General features: G+C 43.2%; 1 protein-coding gene across 3 annotated transcripts in view; it reads left to right on the forward strand.

Annotated features, from left to right (window-relative positions):
- MGMT (O-6-methylguanine-DNA methyltransferase) overlaps nt 1-20000 on the forward strand; it is a 176796-nt gene that overhangs the window by 104436 nt on the left and 52360 nt on the right. For 2 of the 3 annotated variants that reach the window (XR_007376883.1, XM_048944028.1), the window contains exon 4: nt 8737-8894. Coding sequence is in view for 2 of the 3 variants with exons in the window: in XM_048944028.1 (XP_048799985.1) it covers nt 8737-8894 (158 nt within the window). In the remaining variant the exon portion in view is untranslated. Of the gene's footprint in view, nt 1-8736; nt 8895-10348; nt 13186-20000 lie in introns of those variants that run through there. The other variant, XM_048944029.1, reaches the window with a different exon arrangement.

Consider the following 20000-nt stretch of genomic DNA (forward strand, 5'->3'; position numbering starts at 1 on the left):
CATGCCTTAGCACACATCTGAAGGCAGAGTCCAGTTGCATGAATTCAGCCTTGACTTTCCCTCCTTTCATTTCCCCACATGCAGGTGCTGCCCAGTGCCCTGCAGCAGTGTGTGCTGGAGTTGCATGGGAGCAGTGTGCATTCCCTGCAGCCATCCCCAGCACAGCTAATTGCCTGCGATAAAACCCACCTCAGAAGCCTGAAGGGAGAATTCTTTTATGTAAGAAAAAAAACTGTTTTGTAACAATTTCTTGTAAGCGCTAAAATTAACTGACTTTCTTTTAACCTAATTATAGATAGAACTGATGATATCACCTATGCTTAATGTTGCCTAACATCTCGGGTGAGAGCCTGCTGCCTCTTACAGCTTTGCTGAGTATTTGCTTCTGGTGTCTGCCATGAAATAGCTGCTGGATTGTTGCTAGGTGAGGGGCTGCCTTTGATTTCCCCCACTCTCGATTCAGAACGGGTTGGTCCTTTCCTGTAAAACAGTGCTCAGAGAACTTCCTTCTTTTTCAGACAGATCTCTCTAATTGTTTTGCACCAACCCCATTGGTTTGAAACAGAAGTATGAATGAAGAACTACTCTGATAGGAGTCTTTTTGTTCTGCAGGTATGGCCAAGCTGCTGGGCCATTAGAGGCTGTTCATTTGTTAATAGTTTTGTCCTTTGCTGATGCTCAGTCTCCAGAAAGGAGGAGCAGAGCAGTGTTTTTCCCTGCAGTTGCTGTTTTTCTGGCCACCCTGGGACAGTGCTGAATGTATTATGCCACCAGTTTGATTTGCTCTTGTGTTGTTCCCAGAGTTCTGGTTTCCCAGCCATCCATTCTGCATCACATTTGGAAGAAAACCATTCCCTTTGAGGGAAGCAGGACTCTTTGGGGAAAGAGATCTGGACTGGGGCTGGGCACAAAGGCTGTGCAGCACCAGGACTTCTGCTACTGTGGAATAGAAAGACACCGAATGAAATCCGGAGATAACAGGAATTAGTCTGGAAATTATTTGCCTGGGAGAAAGAAGAAAGCAGTACTTGAGTGGGCGACCCACTGGGGGGGTGATGGACTGCACCATCCTGGTGCATGAAGAACCATAGGATTTTAGTGTCTTTGCACTTTGCCGTTGTTTTAACAGAGATCTTTGTCCGTAATGAGGTTTGCTTCTCTGGAAACACAATAAATATGTTCAGGAAAAAACAAGCCAAGACCACACAGTGTTGTCTTCCTTGAACCTGCTCCTTGTGCTCCCAGAGAAGTCCACCTCTCGCTGATTGTTTTGTTTCCTCCACAGTCTTATAGTTCTGTGTCCCAGGGCAAGATCTTGTTTGAAATCTGTGTCTGTCTATACAGGATTCCAATCAAAACTTTAATAGTACAGGGCAGTGAGTAGCATTTAATGACCTTCAGTGCTATCACTTGAGTCTTTGGGGCATTGACATTGATTTTCCTTATCTTGGCATGTGAAGACAGGAGTCCCACTGCCTTCTTTAAAGTGTTTGCTGGTATGCTCTCAGAGCACTGAATAAGCAGGCAGGATCTTCCCAAGCATCACGGCTGGCCTTCATTGGCAACCTCCATGTGGTTCCTACACGTAGCATCATTAATTGCACGAGATTTGTCCATCTGAGCATCTGTGTGTTTTACTCAAGAGCTACATCTGCATATTTGAGATTTGTGCAGGTGCTGCTTTTTCGGGATAGAAGGTATCCATCAGAATTTCGATCCTTAATGATACGTTAAAAAGTAGAACGGAGAAAACATTGCAAAGGTTGTATGGAAAAGAGTAAGTCTTAATAAATTCAGAGTTCTTACACTCTTCCATAAATGCTCCAATTTCTTCTCAGTAGGTCTCATAAAGAGGCTCATGGTTGGGGCGTTTTGACAAGAGCTGCGGTGCGTTTTCTGCTCCTTGCAGCTCTCTTTTCTTTTTTTCTAATTTGTGCCTACTGTCATACAGACACTCCAGTGATAAGAAGCTAAATTAAACCGTGTAAGGATGTGCTTCCCCGTGAATTTCAAGCTTTAAAAGGCTGCTTTGTTCGCTCATTCAGTTGTAGGGAAAAAATGCAACGCAAACATATGGCTATTTGAACTCTTTATTTGCCACATTTACAATATTAATAACACTGTTTCTAGAAGTTGTCACATCAAGTAAAAGATCTTCATTCCAGGCTGTCTTTTGGGGCCAAATTGAGACTGGATGCATGCATTTAATAAATTGTAGTCTCAAGTAGTCATTTTTGTAAATAATTAGCTTCAGTGAAAGAATAAGTTAGCATATTGTATGCATCTAATGTTGCAAATGTACATACAGCAAACTTTCCTATTAATCAACAGTCAAGCACTGTAAGTTGGGTCTCATACATAATGAATTGTTCTTAAACCTCATGGGTTTCATTGATAGAAAAATAAGAGAAAACACGAGTGTAGTAAGCTTTTGAATAAAATTTAACGAGATTGCTCTGCATCCTGTAATTGTTTTGGAATCATTAGAGACCAGATAATCCATCCACAGTTTTGGGGTGGCTTTAGTCTTCATCTATCAAAGGAAGTCTATTTAAATGACGTTTAGATGTTGATAAAATACATTTTTATTTGTTTCCATGATGAAGGCTTCATTGAAAATGCCAGCGGAATGCGTGTATGTTACGTAAAGAACAGCACTGCGTGACTGAGCATCTTTTTAATGTTTCTGTTCTAATTACGACTAATTCTTGCATTTGGAAAGTAATACATCAGGTACTCCTCTTTGGAAAAAACATCTGGGAAGACAACTGTCCGAATGCTTCTGCAGAGATCTGTAGGTCTGAGGAGCGCATTGAGGCAGCCTTTGCTTTTCAGGCATGGCAGTTTTTTGTGTGGGTCTGATTCCTGTTGGCTTCATAAGGCCAGCGTGTAGTCGGCTTCAATCATTTGCTAAATAAAGTAAGGAAATGCTATTGAAAAAGCTGTGAAGTACCTAAACTTTTAAATTATACGTGCCTCTCCTATGTGTTTGCTGACATAAGAGTTACTGCTCAGATTATAGGGGTTCTGCAGTGACTCGGGACTTTGTCCAAGCTGCAGGGGGTGGCTGTCCATGGCTGCCCCAAATGGTGGAGCTGAGGGCAGAGGTAAACCTGCAGTGCCAGGAGCTGGGGGTGGCTGTGGCTGAGGCTGCAGCCTGGCCAAGGGCAGTGTGTCCAAATAAGAAGCACAGGGGAGCAGGGCACAGGATCGTGGGCATGAGCTTGTGCAATCTGGTGGCTGCAGCATAGGAAAAATGCTCTGGGAGTTCCCTAATGACCAAAGGAGCCCTTTTTCTCACTGGTCTTGAATCCTTTGGAGACTCGCTTGGTCCTGTCGGATGCTCCTGGTGTTGTTTTGTTGTTGTTTAGTTTCTCTTATGATCTTACATCTCCATCCAGAACTCTTCCCCAGGGTGATGACAGGAATCCTGCTGTAATTGGGCAGTTTATTTCCAAAAATGTTTTCCCTTTCAGCCATGGACAGATTAATGGATTCATGGAATTATAGCAGAGAATTCCTTCTCTGCTCTGAGATCAGCTCTGAGGTGTGTGCTCAGGAGATGCCAGCCTGCTTTGGGCCTCAATGACTGCTGGGGCAGCAGCCGAGGTCTGGTCCCTCTGGCCCCAAATAGGTTGGTCCAGCAGATCCCAGGGTCTCTCATGGTCTTAATGCTTGGGGAAGGTTTCTATAATCTCATTTCTTTTGTTGTAATTGTTTTGAGGGAATTTTGAGGAAAGAAAAAAGAATTTGGTGACGTTGCCATTCAAGGTACCAGTGCAGTGTAAGAATACACAGGTCCCACTGACAGTAATCCTTCCTATTTACCTCTTTAACTTGCAGCTCCTCTTCAGACTGGGGATGCTGAGTGTTTGCTGCCTTATATGTGTGCTCACAAATTTCTAGAGCCAAAACTCTCTTAATTAGGACTAATACATTTAGATTTAACTGTACCCGGATTTCTGTTATAAGAGATTGGGTAAAACCAGGCACTCCGTGCCTTTTTTCCATTTCTTATTTTCCGTTTATTTTAGGTCCTTATCCCTGCTGTTATCTGAGTGGAAGTGTTGTAGTTATAGTAATATAATAATGCAATTATCCCAAGCCTGCGGGTCTGTGCCAGTGGCCCTTTGCTGAGTGCAGTCTGTCTGCACAGGGAGCTGCAATTTCTGTGTTAGTTGGGGAGCTTTTTTATTTTGTGTTTAAAATGAATTGAAATAAAGGGGGATCTTCATTAACTCAGCATCTGTAGCACTTCATAGACTTCTTAGGCAAACCACTAGAGGGTGAGGTGGGCATCGATGGATAAAGCATTCAGGTGTAGGAGCCTACAGAGCTCACATCGTCTGCTGTGTTCAACCCAGCCATTATATCAGATGTGTACATAATTTCTATTTACATAGATACACAAATAAATATATGCATATGTAGCAGGTGCTGATACAACACTGTCATAGCATTTTCCTAGCTTTCCCTTCAGGAAACTGCCAGCTTGAAGTACATCTTGTAATGTTTCAGTTACGTGTTACTAAGAGCTGACAAAGACAACAAGGTGCTCAGAAATAAAAGGAATAATTAGAATCCCAGCAGTGTAGGAGATGGCTGCCCACTGAGGCTCATCACCATGAGACACGGTGTTGCTCTGGTTTCCCTGACAGATAAGCTATTGAGAATGATACTGAAGCCAATTTGCTGCTTACGTGATCAGTTTGGAAGCATGTTAGAAACTTCCAAGTCTTGGCCAATGGTTTGGAAGAAGTCTGCTAAAGTGAAACAGATGATGTTGCTGAGTTTCTCCCCATTTGTTAAAGCTGTGTTTTGCTTTATTTCATCACATGCAAACTCATAAGCCATGGAAGAGAATGGCTGGGACAGGGCAGATCTCAGCTGCATGGAAACAACCAACTTTAAAAAAGCATTAATTACTCAGTGACCAGGTAAATACGGAAGGAATGGGGACACTGTGCGACTCCAGGTAGTGCCCAGCAGCAGCCAGTAATGATTGATGTGTAGAATGGGGCATAGAGAAGAAAGCTGAGTGCTGAACAGAGGGGGAACGGTTTCCTATAACCTAATCTACTCTCCTTTTCTTCTCATGAATGTTTTGAGTCCATTTTTAGCCTTGCTTTTTGAAACGCACATGTGGTTTAGTCAGACCAAAGTGTGACTTTGAAGCCTCAGAAAAGGCTTTTAGAGGCAGCTGGTGTTTTAAGTTGAATTTTTAATGACAAGGTAGTTTGCAGAAGGAGTACTGCCATGGAACTGCAGGAGGAGGATGGAGGGGAGGAGTAGGAGGGGAGGAGGGCCAGTAGGAGATGCCTTTGCATTAGTGATTTTCTGTCTTTTTCTTCATTAATGCTGTCCAATTCCCAGGAATGGTTGTTAGCATTTCTAACCAAGCAAAATTAAGATGAAGGTTTTTTACACTTCTGCCAGTGTGAACCTCTCAGCACATATGTTGGTGAATTGACTTTGTATCCTACAGGAAAGGCAACTAATGCATTCTTAGAAAGCATCAACTCTTCTTGCAGAGAATCATAGAATCAAAGAGTGGCCTGGGTTGAAAAGGACCACAGTGACCATCTAGTTTCCAACCCCCTGCTGTGTGCAGGTCACCAACCAGCAGCCCAGGCTGCCCAGAGCCACATCCAGCCTGGCCTTGAATGCCTGCAGGGATGGGGCATCCACAGCCTCCTTGGGCAACCTGTGCCAGTGCCTCACCACCCTCTGGGGGAAAAACTTCCTCCTAATATCCAACCTCCCCTGCCTCATTTAAAACCATTCCCCCTTGTCCTATCACTATCCACCCTTGTAAACAGTCGTTCCCCCTCCCATTTATATGCTTCCTGCAAGTATTGAAAGTCCACAGTTATGTCTCCCTGAACCCTTCTCTTCTCCAAGCTTCACAATCCCTGATCTCTCAGCCTTTCTTCATAGGAGAGGTGCTCCAGCTCTCTGATCATCTTAGTGGCTGTCCTCTGGACCTTCTCCAGGAGCTTCACATCCTTCCTGTGCTGGGGGCCCCAGGCCTTGATGCAATACTCCAGATGGGGTCTGACAAGAGCTTAGGTTTTCATGACTGTGGCAGTAAATGGAGATCAGAGACGTGGAAATGGCAAAGTGATGGGAGAATGGCCCCAAGGCAATGACCCAGGGGGGTCTGGCAGCGATGGGAGCACCCTGGGGATGGTGGCTCCTGCTTGGAGCAGGGGATGGGCAAGCCCTGCAGGCTGCAGTGTGGCAGGTACATCGGGCACAGCTCATGGGCTGCTGATGCGGATCCATGAGGGGATGTATTCCTTTGGTTTTATAGCAGTATTATAGCCCAAATCATTTCCAGGCTCCCGAGTATGTGAAGCAAGATGATGTGAAAACCATAAGGTTACTGTAGTTCTGAGTGCTTTCTATGCTCTTCTGGATAAATGGAGCAGAAAAGTCTCCCAACTTCTCTTGGAGATTTCAAAGGCATTATTATATTCTGTAGTTATGATATTGTCATAGCTCTAACAATCCACAGTAAAACTGAGCCCTATTCTGCGGAGTGTTGTGCGTGAGCAGAATCACTGATGATCCTTGGTGCTGGGAGCTTGGCTTGAGGTCTATGTCATATTCATCTGGAAGTGTTTCTGCACTGATTCTCCAGGCTGGATGTGGCTCTGGGCAGCCTGGTCTGATGGTTGGTGCCCCTGCACATAGCAGGGGGGTTGAAGCTAGATGATTATTGTGGTCCTTTTCAACCCAGGCCATTCTATGATTCTATGATTCTGTCGTTCTCACACTTTTTTTTTTTTTTTTTTTTACTTTTTTCTTTTAGCAAAAAGATTATTAAATAGAATAGCAAAGGAACATAAAATAGAGATTGGTTTCATAAAGCAAATTGATAGTGGTTTCTCCCTTTCCCCTCTTTCTCCTCCTCCAAAAAAAAATCACAAGCTCTGAGTAGTTTGGTAAATAAATGGAAAGAGGTAGAGAACTGCACTTAATTTCTAGCAAGCTGAATCCAAGGCTGATTCTTCTTTTCCCTTTTTCTTCCACTCCAAGCCATCAACTCATCATATTCTTCTGCTGCTGGAGAATTTTAATTGTCCTGTTCTCCATCCCCCTTCTTCTCTGCCACTTTCTAATCAGTAATTATGTGGCCTTCAGTGGTTAACAATTAATCAGAAAATGAATTGGGGCTGGGGGAAATTGCAAGGCCGTTTGATCACACACCAGTGAGAGTTCTGCTTCTGAGAGTAACCCCGGGACAGCTCCTGCCTGCACATCATTTGTCCTATCCTGCACATCATTTGTCCTATCCGGAGGCAGGGCCGGGTGGCTGCCTGATCACACAGCTGTCCTGGTGTGTTCTGCTCCATCAGCATTTGTGGATCAAGCATTTGAAGGCGTTGGGTCTTTTTGTAAAGGTGCCTTGTGGCAAAAGCGGGCCTGGTGTCTTTTATACCATTACTGGTACATGATGCAGCTCATTTTCTCAGGCTTTCTGCTAGGAGGTAACTGACAAAATATTTCCTCTCCATTGCAGCACATCTCAAGCATAGCAATGAACCAATCTTACTTTTTCAATACCACTCTATGTCAGAATTGCTGTGCTTTTTCCTTCTGCTGTCCGTCATGTATTCTGGTATTTCTACAGTTTTCTCTTCTTTCTACCCCTTTGTAACACATCCAACCTATTGCAGCAGACTGTTGTGCTGTGTTTCACCAGCACACAGCTGAGAACTTGTTCTGGGCTCCGAATGCTTTTCCAGCTGGGGGAAACAAAAAGCTGCAGTATCAGGATGCATTGGGATCATGTAGCTGAGGTTTGTCAGATTCAAGTACAAGGTTGCTGGCAGGGCTTGCTGGTCTGGCAGCTGCTCTTGGTGTTGTCTCCGTATTCCTCTCCAGGTGGTTTCATGCTACTGGGCTGTTTGGTTACAGATGCGCTGAAAGCAGTCTCTGTGGTTCTGAGTGGTCTCGTGGAGCAACAGGAGAGCACCGTGATCTCCTCCTCGCCACTGCTGTGCCTAACCCAGAGGTTACAGCTCAAGGAGCAGGGCTGAATATTTGCAGATGTGGTGTTCATGTTCTCAGTGCTCTCATACAGGCATTGCACTTCTGTAGGAGAAAGAAGAAAAAAGCAGCTAGAGAAAAAGGACATTTTCATTTGCGGGTGCTTTCTGTTCGTTTGCTTTGCTCTTCAGCATCCTGAAAGCATGAGCTGCCATTGAAAATCAAATGAGTTCTCAATTGCTTCCTTCCAATTCAATAAGAGGAGGAAAGCAGAAACCTGCCAACGTCGCTGGAAGGAATGGCGGAAGAGGAAAGCGCTGGCTCTGCAGAAAGCTGCTTCCTCCTCTTCGTTCCCCGGGAGGGTTCTGGGGGCTGTGCTGTGTCTGTGGGTGCCTGTGGGTGCCTGGAGGATCCTCTCTCCATCCCCACAGAGACCCAGGATGTGTCCTCCATCAGGCCGGGGTGGTTTCCTTCCATAGCTCCCTGAGGTTTCCCACTTAAGAGTGGTCTTCCCATCTATCCTTTATTTTCTTCTGACAGGTCTGAACGACCTCACGTCACCATGGCACATCAAGAGGTGACGTAGATGAAGTCGTGATACTGCTCTTACGACTCTCCTTGCTTTCATCAGAGGAAAAGAAAGCTTTGGAGTCTGTGCCTGGGAACTGAATGTTTTTGAGATCATAAAGAGTACGAATGTTTGCTTTTGTCATTGACAGCCTGACATCTCTGTGCCCGCAGGACGGAGGCTCCGATGCGCTGTGAGCTGTGTGGCACTGCGACCTCCATGCCGGAGCCGCTGCAGCAGTGCGCAGCCTGGCTGAGCGCCTACTTCTGTGAGCCCAGCAGGACACAGCAGCTGCCCCTGCCACCCTTCCACCACCCCATGCTGCAGCGAGGTCAGTGCCCGGTTCCTGGTAGCTGTAGAATCACAGAGGGTTGCATTGGGAGCACACACACGCAGCCCACAGCCCCCCACAGATGGGGGCTGGCTGCCTCCAGCAATGTATCCATGGGCATGGGCACCTCCTGGAATGGGACACCCACGGCTCTGTGCACCTGTGTTGTCCAATTCAGACATGCCCAGACAACAAACAAGTGCTGTTGCAAAGTAGTTAGGATGCTGTGTTTAGAGGGAAACATGACCTGAAAAAAAGTCCTCCTTACCATTTCCCATTCACTGGTGTGTTTTCCGTAAAGCCTCGTAACAAGTCAGTCACCTGAAATAAGATGGGCTACAGGATTAAAAGCATCAAAACACAAGTGGAAAAAAAGCAAAAACGGTAAAAACAGAAGTCTGCTTTTTGCAATGGCTGCTTGTTGATCCATGAATGGAATCATTTCCCACTGATTTCAATGCTCATTTTCTAACATCTATTCTTTAATTGAACTGATTTCATAATAACACAGCACCGAAAAGGGGCTCATATCTCCTGTGCTACCAAAAGTAAGATAGCTGTTTTTTCCATGAACCCCAAGCTATACGTGCTCTTCTTTTGTGTGGTTCTGTGTAAAATCACTTTGTACAGATGGGTGCATAGGTTTGTACTTGAAACTGTAGTAGAAATATGTCAGTAAAAAGATTGCCAATTTTACGTGTGGAAAGGAGCAGCTGTTCTTACAGGCACAGATTTGCAAAACTCAGCTGTGTCTGCTGCTAATTGCTGGTTTTATTCAAATTCTTATAAATAATAGGTTGCTTCTTGCTGCTGCACTTTCTCATTCTTAAATATCTGATGGCAGCTGCAAGGAGCAGAGTAAAACCGAAATGCAATTGTTCTGTTGTTATGCAGACCATCAGACTTGTTTTCTAAGGGTGCGAGTCATAAATTGTATGAAATCTGCAGAGTGCCTTTATTTTAATGGTGAACTTCTGTAAGATTATTTCACATTAAGAAAATCACTCAATGCAACATCTTTTGGACTCAAATTATAATGTATGGGCTGTGAGTGCCTTTGATGTTTTGAGTATTGCACTGTCCCCTGTGAGCATTTATAATGTTTGGGTGTTCCTTCTTGCTTTTTCTTACTCTCATATATTAGATGAAAATGATACAGGAAGGAATATGGCAATACATGTCAAAAATTGTAGCAGCTGTTTTTAAAGGTAGTTAGAAGAAACATGGGGTAAAAGCTGCATCATCATGGTTTAAATTGCACATTTCAACTTGTCTGCAAGTGAGAGTTGCAGTAGTGCTAAGTTAAGGATTTGGTATTTATTTACTTTTTCACATTTACATTTGAAAGTGCCTATTCATTTCTCCAGGCACTTAAAAATGCAGAATAAACATAAGTGTGAGCATGAGGACCTGCCACCAGGAAGGCTTCTCTCCTCATGCATCTCTGTCCACAGCTCTCATACCAGCCATCACAACCTGTGGCTGCAGCCTCCTGCAGTGCCGTGCTGTGACCCTGGGTGACACGAGTTCCATCTGCAGTGCCTCTGTGATAAGGACTGATGCTTGGCTATTTTCTTTCTTCTTAGTCGGCGCTCTAGTCAGACGTTATTGTTTTTTCTGTGGCAGTGTCATCTGAGGACAGCGGGAGTTTTGCTTTTCTTACAACTGAGCATGTTTACAAGAGGACTCTTAAAAATATGAAGTGCTTTCAGGATGAAGCACTTTGCAATAAGCGATTACTTTCCTGCAGTTACTTTTGTGCTGAGTAATAAGGCACAGTTCCTTGTGTAGACAAATACGTTAACAATTAACTTAGTGGATGCAGAGAGAGATTGGTGAATTCAGGAAGCCCAGGGGCACTCCTGCAGGTGGTTGTTGGCCAAAGCAATGATCCCACTGTGTACTTTTCTTCCTATGAGCCCCTTTCCGTGGTCACTGTGCTGCAGACATAGAGCAGTGTGGTCGTCATGCTGCCATAACTCAGCTATCATGCACATATGCGTTACTGCTGCCCCAGCAGCCTGAATTCTGACATGGCTCCAGATGCTCATCTCGTGTCCTCACTTTTCTAAATCGCCTTCAACTCTTTAAAAAGGGGAAAGGCATGTAAGAGCCCTCCAAACACAGAATGAAACATTCCTCCTTGTAACCCATCAGTGCTAAGTTTGACTCTGAAGCGCCAGCACAGCCTGGGAACTGAGGGCTGCCTCCTCCACACGTGCAGGAGCTGCTGGTGTACCAGCTGGCTGCTCCCAGCAAATGCAGCTGGTTCTTTTCCCGTTGGCAGTGTGCTTTTTTGTTGTTTTTGTTTGTTTGTTTGCTTTTTTTTTTAAATCTAATTGAAAACTGGAATTTCCAACGGTTGGTCTGGTGCTCAATGTCAAATTTCAGCAACCTAGGAAAAAGGAAGTGTTTCCCATTTCTCTGCGTAGTGACTTCAAGGTGTTACACCTCGGGCAAATCTCTGCACGTTTATCATGGAGAGTGATTAATTGTTCTTAATGTACCATGGTCATTAGTCCCCGCTGTGTATGATAAAGAACAATAGACCTTGTTACTGTTTTGAAGCCTACGCATGAGTTGTTTGATTTGTGAGTTCGTGAAATGGTAAAGGAAATGCTAAATTGGCCAATCATGAATTTCCTGGCTTTTCCCTATTTGTGCCTTGCAAACCTGCTGCTCGAGACCACAGCGACCATCGCAGCACTGGGTACTGCAGCAGGGAGCAGCGCCGTGTTTGCAGACCAGATGGCTTATTAGAGCAACAAGAGCAGAGGAAATTGGACACACACAAGAGTTTTCCTTTGCCCTGTGACAAGCAGCAGCCCTGGGGCTCTGCTCTTTGCATGCCACGCCGTGCCCAGCTGCCCTCACTGCTGGCCGAGCTCCTTTTGCTTTGCAGAGCTGTGGTTCTGTCCCTGTGTTGCAGGTATGAGGTAGAGGCATTTTCCAGCTGTCCGGCTTGTGCACCTGCTTTCACATAAGCTGCATGTTTCCATGTCCATGCAAGGGAGGAGGACTTTGGCCCTCTGCCTGCAACTGAGGGCAGAAAAAGCAGTGCAGAAAGCCAGAGCAGGAGCAATTTGAGGATGGAGGCCAGGGAGGTGAGTTTTGCAAGCCAACTTAGCAGCTGAAATTTCCCGTGTATAATGCATGTTATTCATCCAAGAAGGGATATTGATGAAACACCTCATACATAATGGGAGCAGAGTCTTCAAAGACAGCGGCGGTGCCTCCATTCCCCCTTCAAGATGACTTCGCGCCGTGCCCAGGCCTGTAATCAATAATTACCCTGTGATTTCCTGGGAGCCTCCTCGCTCAGAGAGGAACCACAGCACTGCAGACAGCGAGGCTGGCGCAGGCACCGCTGAGGGCGGCAAAGCACACTGTGAAATGCTGCTTCCCAGCTGTAGGGATGGCGTGCTGTCCGAGCTTTGGGGCACCTCTGTGGGATGGGACTTTGTCCTCCAGCTGATAGGACAGAATCACGCTGCCATGGCTGCTCTTCTGTGTTTGGGGGGGGGATCTCTCCCTTCAGAAAGAACCCAGACAGAAAACCCTCCCATCGACGGCATCTCACTGCTCCTTCACTTTGCTGCCACTTCTTTGTTTCTCTGCTTTTGCACATCGTAAACTATTGGGGGGAAAAAATGCACCAAATTAAGATAAAAAATTAAGATAAAAAAGCAAGTATTCTGATTTTTGTCTGTAACTTAGCCAAGACCTAAGTGTTTTCTTCCTTTCTGTGGTTGAAATGCTCAAATGAGAAGGAAGTTTTCTGATGACAGTGGGGCTGTTGCTTTGATTGACTTCTGAGACATCAGATCCAACATGTCCTGAGTGCTTACATTAAAAAGTATTTTTTAAAAGCTGCATTGCCTACCCTAAATACTGTGTGCAGTATATCCTATTACTGTGTGCAGTGTATCCTAAGAGTAAATTTCTCTCTCTCATGCAGTTTAGCCAAGTAGTTTTTCAGTACGTAAAAATTACTAAAATAAGAAAGAACATTTACAGTATTAAGACCAATACAGGTCTCTCCTCCCTTGCTTTGTGTTGAAACCAATAAATAATTGTAGCAATCATTGACCTCATTGGACTCAATAATCTTTAAGGTCTTTTCCAACCAGAGCAATTCTGTGATTCTAAAAGATTTCAAACATTGGGTGCCAGTTTGTGGGCAAGGAGGTAGCAGTTCAGCACTCCAATACAACAAGAAAAGAAACGGCTGGTTAAAAAGTTGTTCTTTAAGTCGTGAAAGTGAGAAAACTCCTTTTTAAGAACCTCAGAAGTAGAGGATTTAGGGCTGAGGCTTCCAAGGCTCAAAAAGGAGAAACCATGGCAAAACAAAAAAAAAACTGATCAGGAGAGCAGGAGGAAGATGCTCAGGGATGTCAGAATCGGGGCAGTCTGACAGATATCCACTGTCCATCCTGAGGTCACTGCGTGGTGGCTGTGAGCATTTTGTGTAATGGAAAAAAATATGTAATGTCATGTTTTGGTGATTTGCAGCCTTGAGGAGAACATGAGGCAATGGGAATTAAGGGTGAGAACAGGTGAGAAATGGAAAGGATGCATTTAACCTGTGATGGATTTTTATTAAGCTGAAAGTAACTTAGATCCATAGTAGAAGTAAGCATAGGCATTTTAAGTGCATCTTCAACTTCAGAGTTTTCTTCTGACTCCTAGAATTACGTTTGCCCAGCGTTAGCAATACAGTAAATACTAAAGTGAATGAAATCTTCACAGTTTTGCTGTCTTTATTAACTTGTAATTTTTAACATGATGGCCTGTGGATATGAGATGCATCTATAGAGACAGAAGGCTCTACAGAGCTTTACGTAATTTTAATTTTCCTCAACCCTGTGTACGTCTTGTAACTTCATTTGCCCTTTTAGACTAAATTGCACTTACTTTTAAATGACTTTTCTGACATCATCCAATTTACGTAAATCCATATGCAACATCTGAAAATGCTCAGGCTGGGCTGGAGCTTGTGGGGCTGATGGGCAGCTGAAGAATATGGGGCAAATAATTACCTCTGCCTCTTATCAAACAATTGAGTTATCAGATTCACTCTTCCTCCCAGTTACTGGATGTATGTTGATTTGCTGTGTGGTAATAGAGAGAGTAGAAGAGACAGTATATCTTTGTGGTGGGTTTTTTTTTCCCACTTTTGTTTTCAATTCCTGCATAAAGTTTTGTAGGAGGGTATTTTATAAACCATTTTTGCTATGGGCAAGCCAGTGTAATGGTATAACTCATCCAAAATGCTGTTTTTCTTTTAGAACTGAATGGGAGCCTCTTTGTGATCAAAACTGCAAACTTGTGGCATTTCCCACATGCACAAGACAGAAAAAGTTATTCTTAGGATAACAGTGCACACAGTTGTGCTGAGACCCATAGGTCTTCCCTGCAGTCTGCCCCTGGTGAAAGCCACATGCATGGGATGCTTCTTTGTAAAGGCAGCGTGTTCAAAGTCACGTATTTCCTCCCTCTATCAAATACAAGGCACACATAGTGAAGAATATTTTGACTATACGATCAACTTTTGCCATGTCTGCTTGTACATGAGGTGTAGATAAAAAAGGTGGGGGCTGAAGGAGGAGAAAAACAGCAATGTGAGAAAGGACTTCTACCTGGAGTCGTGTCATCATCGCCTTTACCTGCACTTGTAGGCCTCAGCATCCTGCTCACACTGCAGCCCAACAAAGAGTAAGTTTTGTTTAATTCCTTCTTCCTTGGAGTTGTTGACATACTTGTGGGCCCATGTAACCTCTGTACCCTATTTAATAAAATACATGCACAAGAGAAAAGAAAATAGTTTTGTTAAAATATCTCCCCCCTTTCTTGCCTGATGAGCTTTCAGCCAAGTTTTACATATCAATGGGAAATAACATCAATATGTGCTCAGCCAGTTTACCATGTCAGTGGTAACGTGTTTAATGTGACAGCTGCTGTCACAATCACCTTGTTTTCTAAAAGCTATTCTTAACATTTTTTAGAAAGCAAAAAGATAGTGATGTTTATAGCACCCTCTATGTTAGGGCACATAGATGGGTTTATTTGGGAGGAAACCATTTTCTACTGTAGCTATTTCCTGCTTGACCTAAGAGTGCCACTTTCTAACCCAGTTCCACGATCTTTTGCTGTATCTTCTTTTGGAGCCTGTGAATCTGAGAGCTGACCAATATATCCTAGGGAAAAGAGACTTCTTCAACTGCAGAAATGCACTTTTCACTAGAAATTTGCATCCCACACTCTTCTCAGAATAAAATATGCAAGAACCAACATAAATGGCATACTCTTTTTTTTTTTTCTTCTTTTTTTTCCCTATGAATTGAGTCTTTGATGTTCAAGAGGAGCCAGTATTAAAGGACATCCCTAGAAGGCTGTAGAAATTGTTCCTATTTATGACAAATGTAAAATAGTACAAATCTAGCTGAATGTGATGGTGTCATTAGTTTGTGAATCGCATCCTTGAAAATAACTGTGGAGGAGCCAAATCGGTTTAAAAGAAGATAACAAAATGGTTTAAGCTACTTAGGTTGAATGCCAATTATATTTTAATATTCAACTGAGCATATTTTACTAAGAAAAAAGGCAGCGTCGACGCATGCATAACTCATTGGCAGCGTCGACCAGCTGTGCCACTCTTCTCTTCGAATCACTTTGTGCATTTTAGTAGCATGGTAATTTAGTAGAGAACTACCTGAGTGATGGCATTTTCAATGAGCAGGTAATCTACAGAGAATTTTTATATGGTTATGAGTTCTGCGCTTCAGCCTGGCAACACAAAAATACATCAAGACCAATTACGGTATCAACTTTCAGCGTGATACCCTTGCCACGCAAGTGCATGTATTTCTGCCCCAGGCATTTCAAATTGCATCTAATTTGAAATCTTTGGGGTTTTAATTAAATTTCAGAATATATGGAATTCTTCATTAGTACCTGCTCTGAATAGCAGATTATACTTCTCTCAGTCTCTCGTTAAAGAAGTAGGCTGTGGTAAATAGCGTGTTCAAGAACTGATCATTTGTGGTGCCTGGATATTGGGAACAGAAATAGTGAAATGCAAAATAATATCAAAAAGATTATTAGTCCAGTGAGGGACTCTTGATTTGTATTTTAATGGAATTTTACATTTCTCTTAATGATTTGCAAATTGTCCTCTGATTATAAGATGCATTAAGCTTTTCATTTTAATGGAGAGACACAGCCATTAGCAGAATTTTTTTTCTGTCTTCTTTTTAGAGTGCTTCCCTGCAGCAGATAAATATTGAAACCATTAACACCTTTTGATGTACTTTATAGTGCTGCAGCTTGGACCAATACGTGAATGAATGTGGCCTTTTATATTTTAGCACTTTGCTTGGAGCTCATGATTGTCTTTGCGTGGGTGAACAATGACTGAAGCTCTGCTTTCTGAGGCAAGCGATAAAATAATGTGTATTTCCCTGTAATTAATGTTCCAAATGTTTTGGTGAATATCATTCATATTTAATGCAGAAGGCAAAAGTAAAGCCAACAAAAGTCGAGATCTGAAATTCAGATTGAGAGTGCTCTGACCTTAACTCTGACCATTCTTTAAGTGAGGAGGATCACAGGGTCTCTCCTAGCAGGATTTCATGTGGATTTACAAACAATTTCTCAATGGTGAAGTAACAAACATATTCTTTGTTGCTGACACAGGAACGTACCCTCTTCATTTGTCAATCTGAAAGTCAAATTTCCTGCTTGCTTTCAGCTTAACGTGAGCCCTTAATGTTGTATAAACACATTTGCGTCTGTGCTGATTTCATTGGGTTTGTCAGAAAGGCATGGAATTAGGGAAGAGCCACCTCTGTGGCAGGCTGTGAGACATATGTAGTATTTTTATGACGCCGCAGATTTACGTAAAATAATTGCTCTGCTCATCAGGAAAATATCTGCTTGTTAAACTTACCAAATTATTAAAATCCCTGCAATATTCATCAGGTACTCGAGAAAAGCAAATCGTTCTTTAAGAGGCAGTGGGCAGCTGCACTCATTTCCCCAGCCCGCATGCCTCGTGCTCCCCATGTAAGCCAGGAGGTCTCTGAGCCCTGTAGAGGCGTTTCCTTTTGGCCCGTTAGCTCTTTCTGCGAGGGCTTCCGCCAAAAAAGGTGGTTACTTTAGGGCTGCTTATTAATTTAGCAGAGTCTAGTCTCTGAAAAACCATCAGGGGTCACTGATAGGACTTCTCCCGTGCTTGCTTCCAGGATGTCTGTTTAAATAATTTGAATCTCGGGAATTCAAATTGCAGTTCATTTAGCAGTGCACTGTGTGCGATGGCAGCGTTATCAGTCAAGAGGCTAAGTAACTTCATGAAATTGCACTTTATGTCTTCACAGTTGTTTTGCTGACTGCTTAAATGTGTACTCCTTAGCAAAAAGAAAAAAAGTGCTGTAACTTTGAGTTTGAAGCCAGGAAATTCTAAGAATTAATTGCCGCTGCTTTCATATGTGCCTTGAAAAGATGCTGCATCATTTGTGAATTAGTGTTTGCAAAGTGCTACGTAAGTGTTTAGCCTCATGCATTAGATATTTATAATTCAATAATAATTTAATACAAACTGAAAAAGAAAAACAGTACTTTGATTCTGACTTAATTTGTATGTAGTAAGCAAATAGTTTCATTTTATTGCAGTTAAGCGATTTAATGAATATTATTTTTAACTTGCCCATTTACAGAGAAACTTAAGGAAATCTAAAGAAATTGCTGTTCATGGTTTACGCAGACAACTGAAGATCTTGTAATTTACTTTGTTCACATAATGGAGCACATTTGCATTACATCTTTCAAAATTAAAATACATTCATTTTCTAGGGCAGGTTATCTTTGGTAACAGGATCTTCACAAAGCAACTGAAGGTGCAGATTTCTTGATCCAGAGTCATGTGGGAGTTGGTATTTAGGGCCACGTTGAAAAACGAAACTGTGAAAACACCTCATCAATGGAATTCTAAGTGGAATTACAGAGAAAAAAAAGCAATTACGCTTGGAACAGCAGAAACTGCAGGAGAGATGATGGTGCCTCGTGGCCCACCTGCATGGGACACACACTGGCCCTTAATCTGACTGATTGGGACCCCCGCTGCATGCGATTTGATGCGTTGGCCTGCTGGAAGTGCTGTTGGTTGGTGGTTGCAAAGAGTTTTGTGATGGCTTTCTTCCAAAGCCTCGTGGCCGGGGGGTTTTCCTGTTCCTGGTGTGGATGAGTAGCTCTCATGTCCATGTGCTTCATGGGGTGGCCGTGTGAGGCCTCCTGGGGCACTGCAGCAGTGCTGAGGGGGAAAATGTCACCATTTTTAAGGCAATGTAAGAAATTCCCATTTGTAGAATCAGTTTTGCACCGGATTTCAAGCTGAGAGCCCCTAGTTTCACTGCTTTGTGGTGGTCCTGAGCCGTGTGTGTGTGCAGGGAGGGCTGGCACGGTGGGAGCCCTTGCTGAGGTTTGCCATTTGATGGCCCCACTTCTTGCTGGGTGCCCTCATCTACCCTATTCTACACCAGCCCCACCATAGCAGCAAATCACCCGCGAGCAGGAAAGCCATGAATTTACATTGCCACAACTTCAACATTTGCCACTATCCTTTGCTTTTTTTTGCATTTCGGGACCTTGAAACAAAGTTCAGGATGACTTGAAATATTGATGTTAGTCAGCTGAATTTATGGCATCAATTGGAAGTCATGCTTTATCAACATGTGTGAGCGTGGTTGAATTCACATTTTATTTTGAGTTTGCTAATATCAAAGTGGCAGTTCCAGCATACCGTAAATCTTCAGAAGTTTTTGCAGAACCTCCCTGCCTGTTGGAGTTTAACTGCAACCAGATGGTCCTACCTGCCCTTCCTCGGTCCCTCTGTAATTAGGAAACAGCATCTTTTGTGATTTATTTAGGGGCTACAGATAGGTTTGTATGTTGTGTTAACAGGACAAGTCAGAAGGGCTGAATCACAGCAGCATGAAGCTGCATTTTTGTTGTGTTCCAACAATGCAGATTGAAGTAAATTGAATTTACTTTATGATTTTTGCTTGGGAGAAGGAGACAAGCAGCTTTTGCAGGCTGGGCATCAGCCAAGGCACTTGTAATAGGCAATAACAAGAGTGCCACAAACAGAAAAAAAGAAGGTTGAGGTGGAACCAGAAGTTCCACTTCAGTGCCCTGGCAGTAATCTCTCAGTTCTGAGTCAGATTATGGCCAGTTGTGCTCTCTTGTCATGCATGGACCTTTCCATAAGGATTTATATTGCTGTGCCAGAGCCAAGTTCAGTTCCCAAGTTTGATCTGCAAATCGTAGCTGAGGAGTAGAGTTCAGAAGATACCCCAGTAAAGTTCTTGGTGAGCAACTGATCTCTTTGGCAAATGAAGCAGAAGTCCCTTATTTACTTCTGCCCTGAATGGAAAACACAGTCACTTAAAAGTTGCAATAAGGTCAGTGTGTTAAGGGACTATTCTGTGTCCTCTCCAAAATAAGAATTTCCTGTGGCCTTTAATGCTGATCAAATATGGAAAGATAACCTGAAGGGATGAGGTGGTGGTTGATGTTTCTGAATCGATCTGATCTGCAGGGCTCTTATATATGTGCTTACAGTAGTTTCTAGGTGCATTACAAACGTCCATGAAGTCATTAAAACATTACTTTTGCCTGCTGTTCACAGTTACTCCCTGCTCCCAAAATTGACATTTTTGAGACAGAGCAAAAACGTTTGTTTCTAAAATGAGGTTTTGAATGACATTTTTCAATTCATTTTGAATAAATGAGCTTGGAGCCAACCTGATCACTGTACCACCAGTAGACTTAGTCTGCTGGTAGAAATGAAAATGCTGTCTTAGTGCAAAAAGGTAGGGATTTGTTGAAATGGGGCAGCTGGGCTGCGTTACCAGGAGAGACACTTCAAAAACTGATGCTTGTAGTTACTGCTCACTAATGAGTATTCTTTAAGATTTAACTAAAAATATGTAAAAATGGATTTTTCTTTGAGAACAAAAGTATTAAAAAGTATTAAAAAGTTATTCATTTCTGTGCACCATGACATCTTATACTTTGCAAAGCAGCGTACTACCACTTAAAATGTACCCA

The sequence above is a fragment of the Lagopus muta genome, chromosome 5 (genome assembly GCF_023343835.1).
Source record: "Lagopus muta isolate bLagMut1 chromosome 5, bLagMut1 primary, whole genome shotgun sequence".
NCBI lineage: Eukaryota > Metazoa > Chordata > Aves > Galliformes > Phasianidae > Lagopus > Lagopus muta.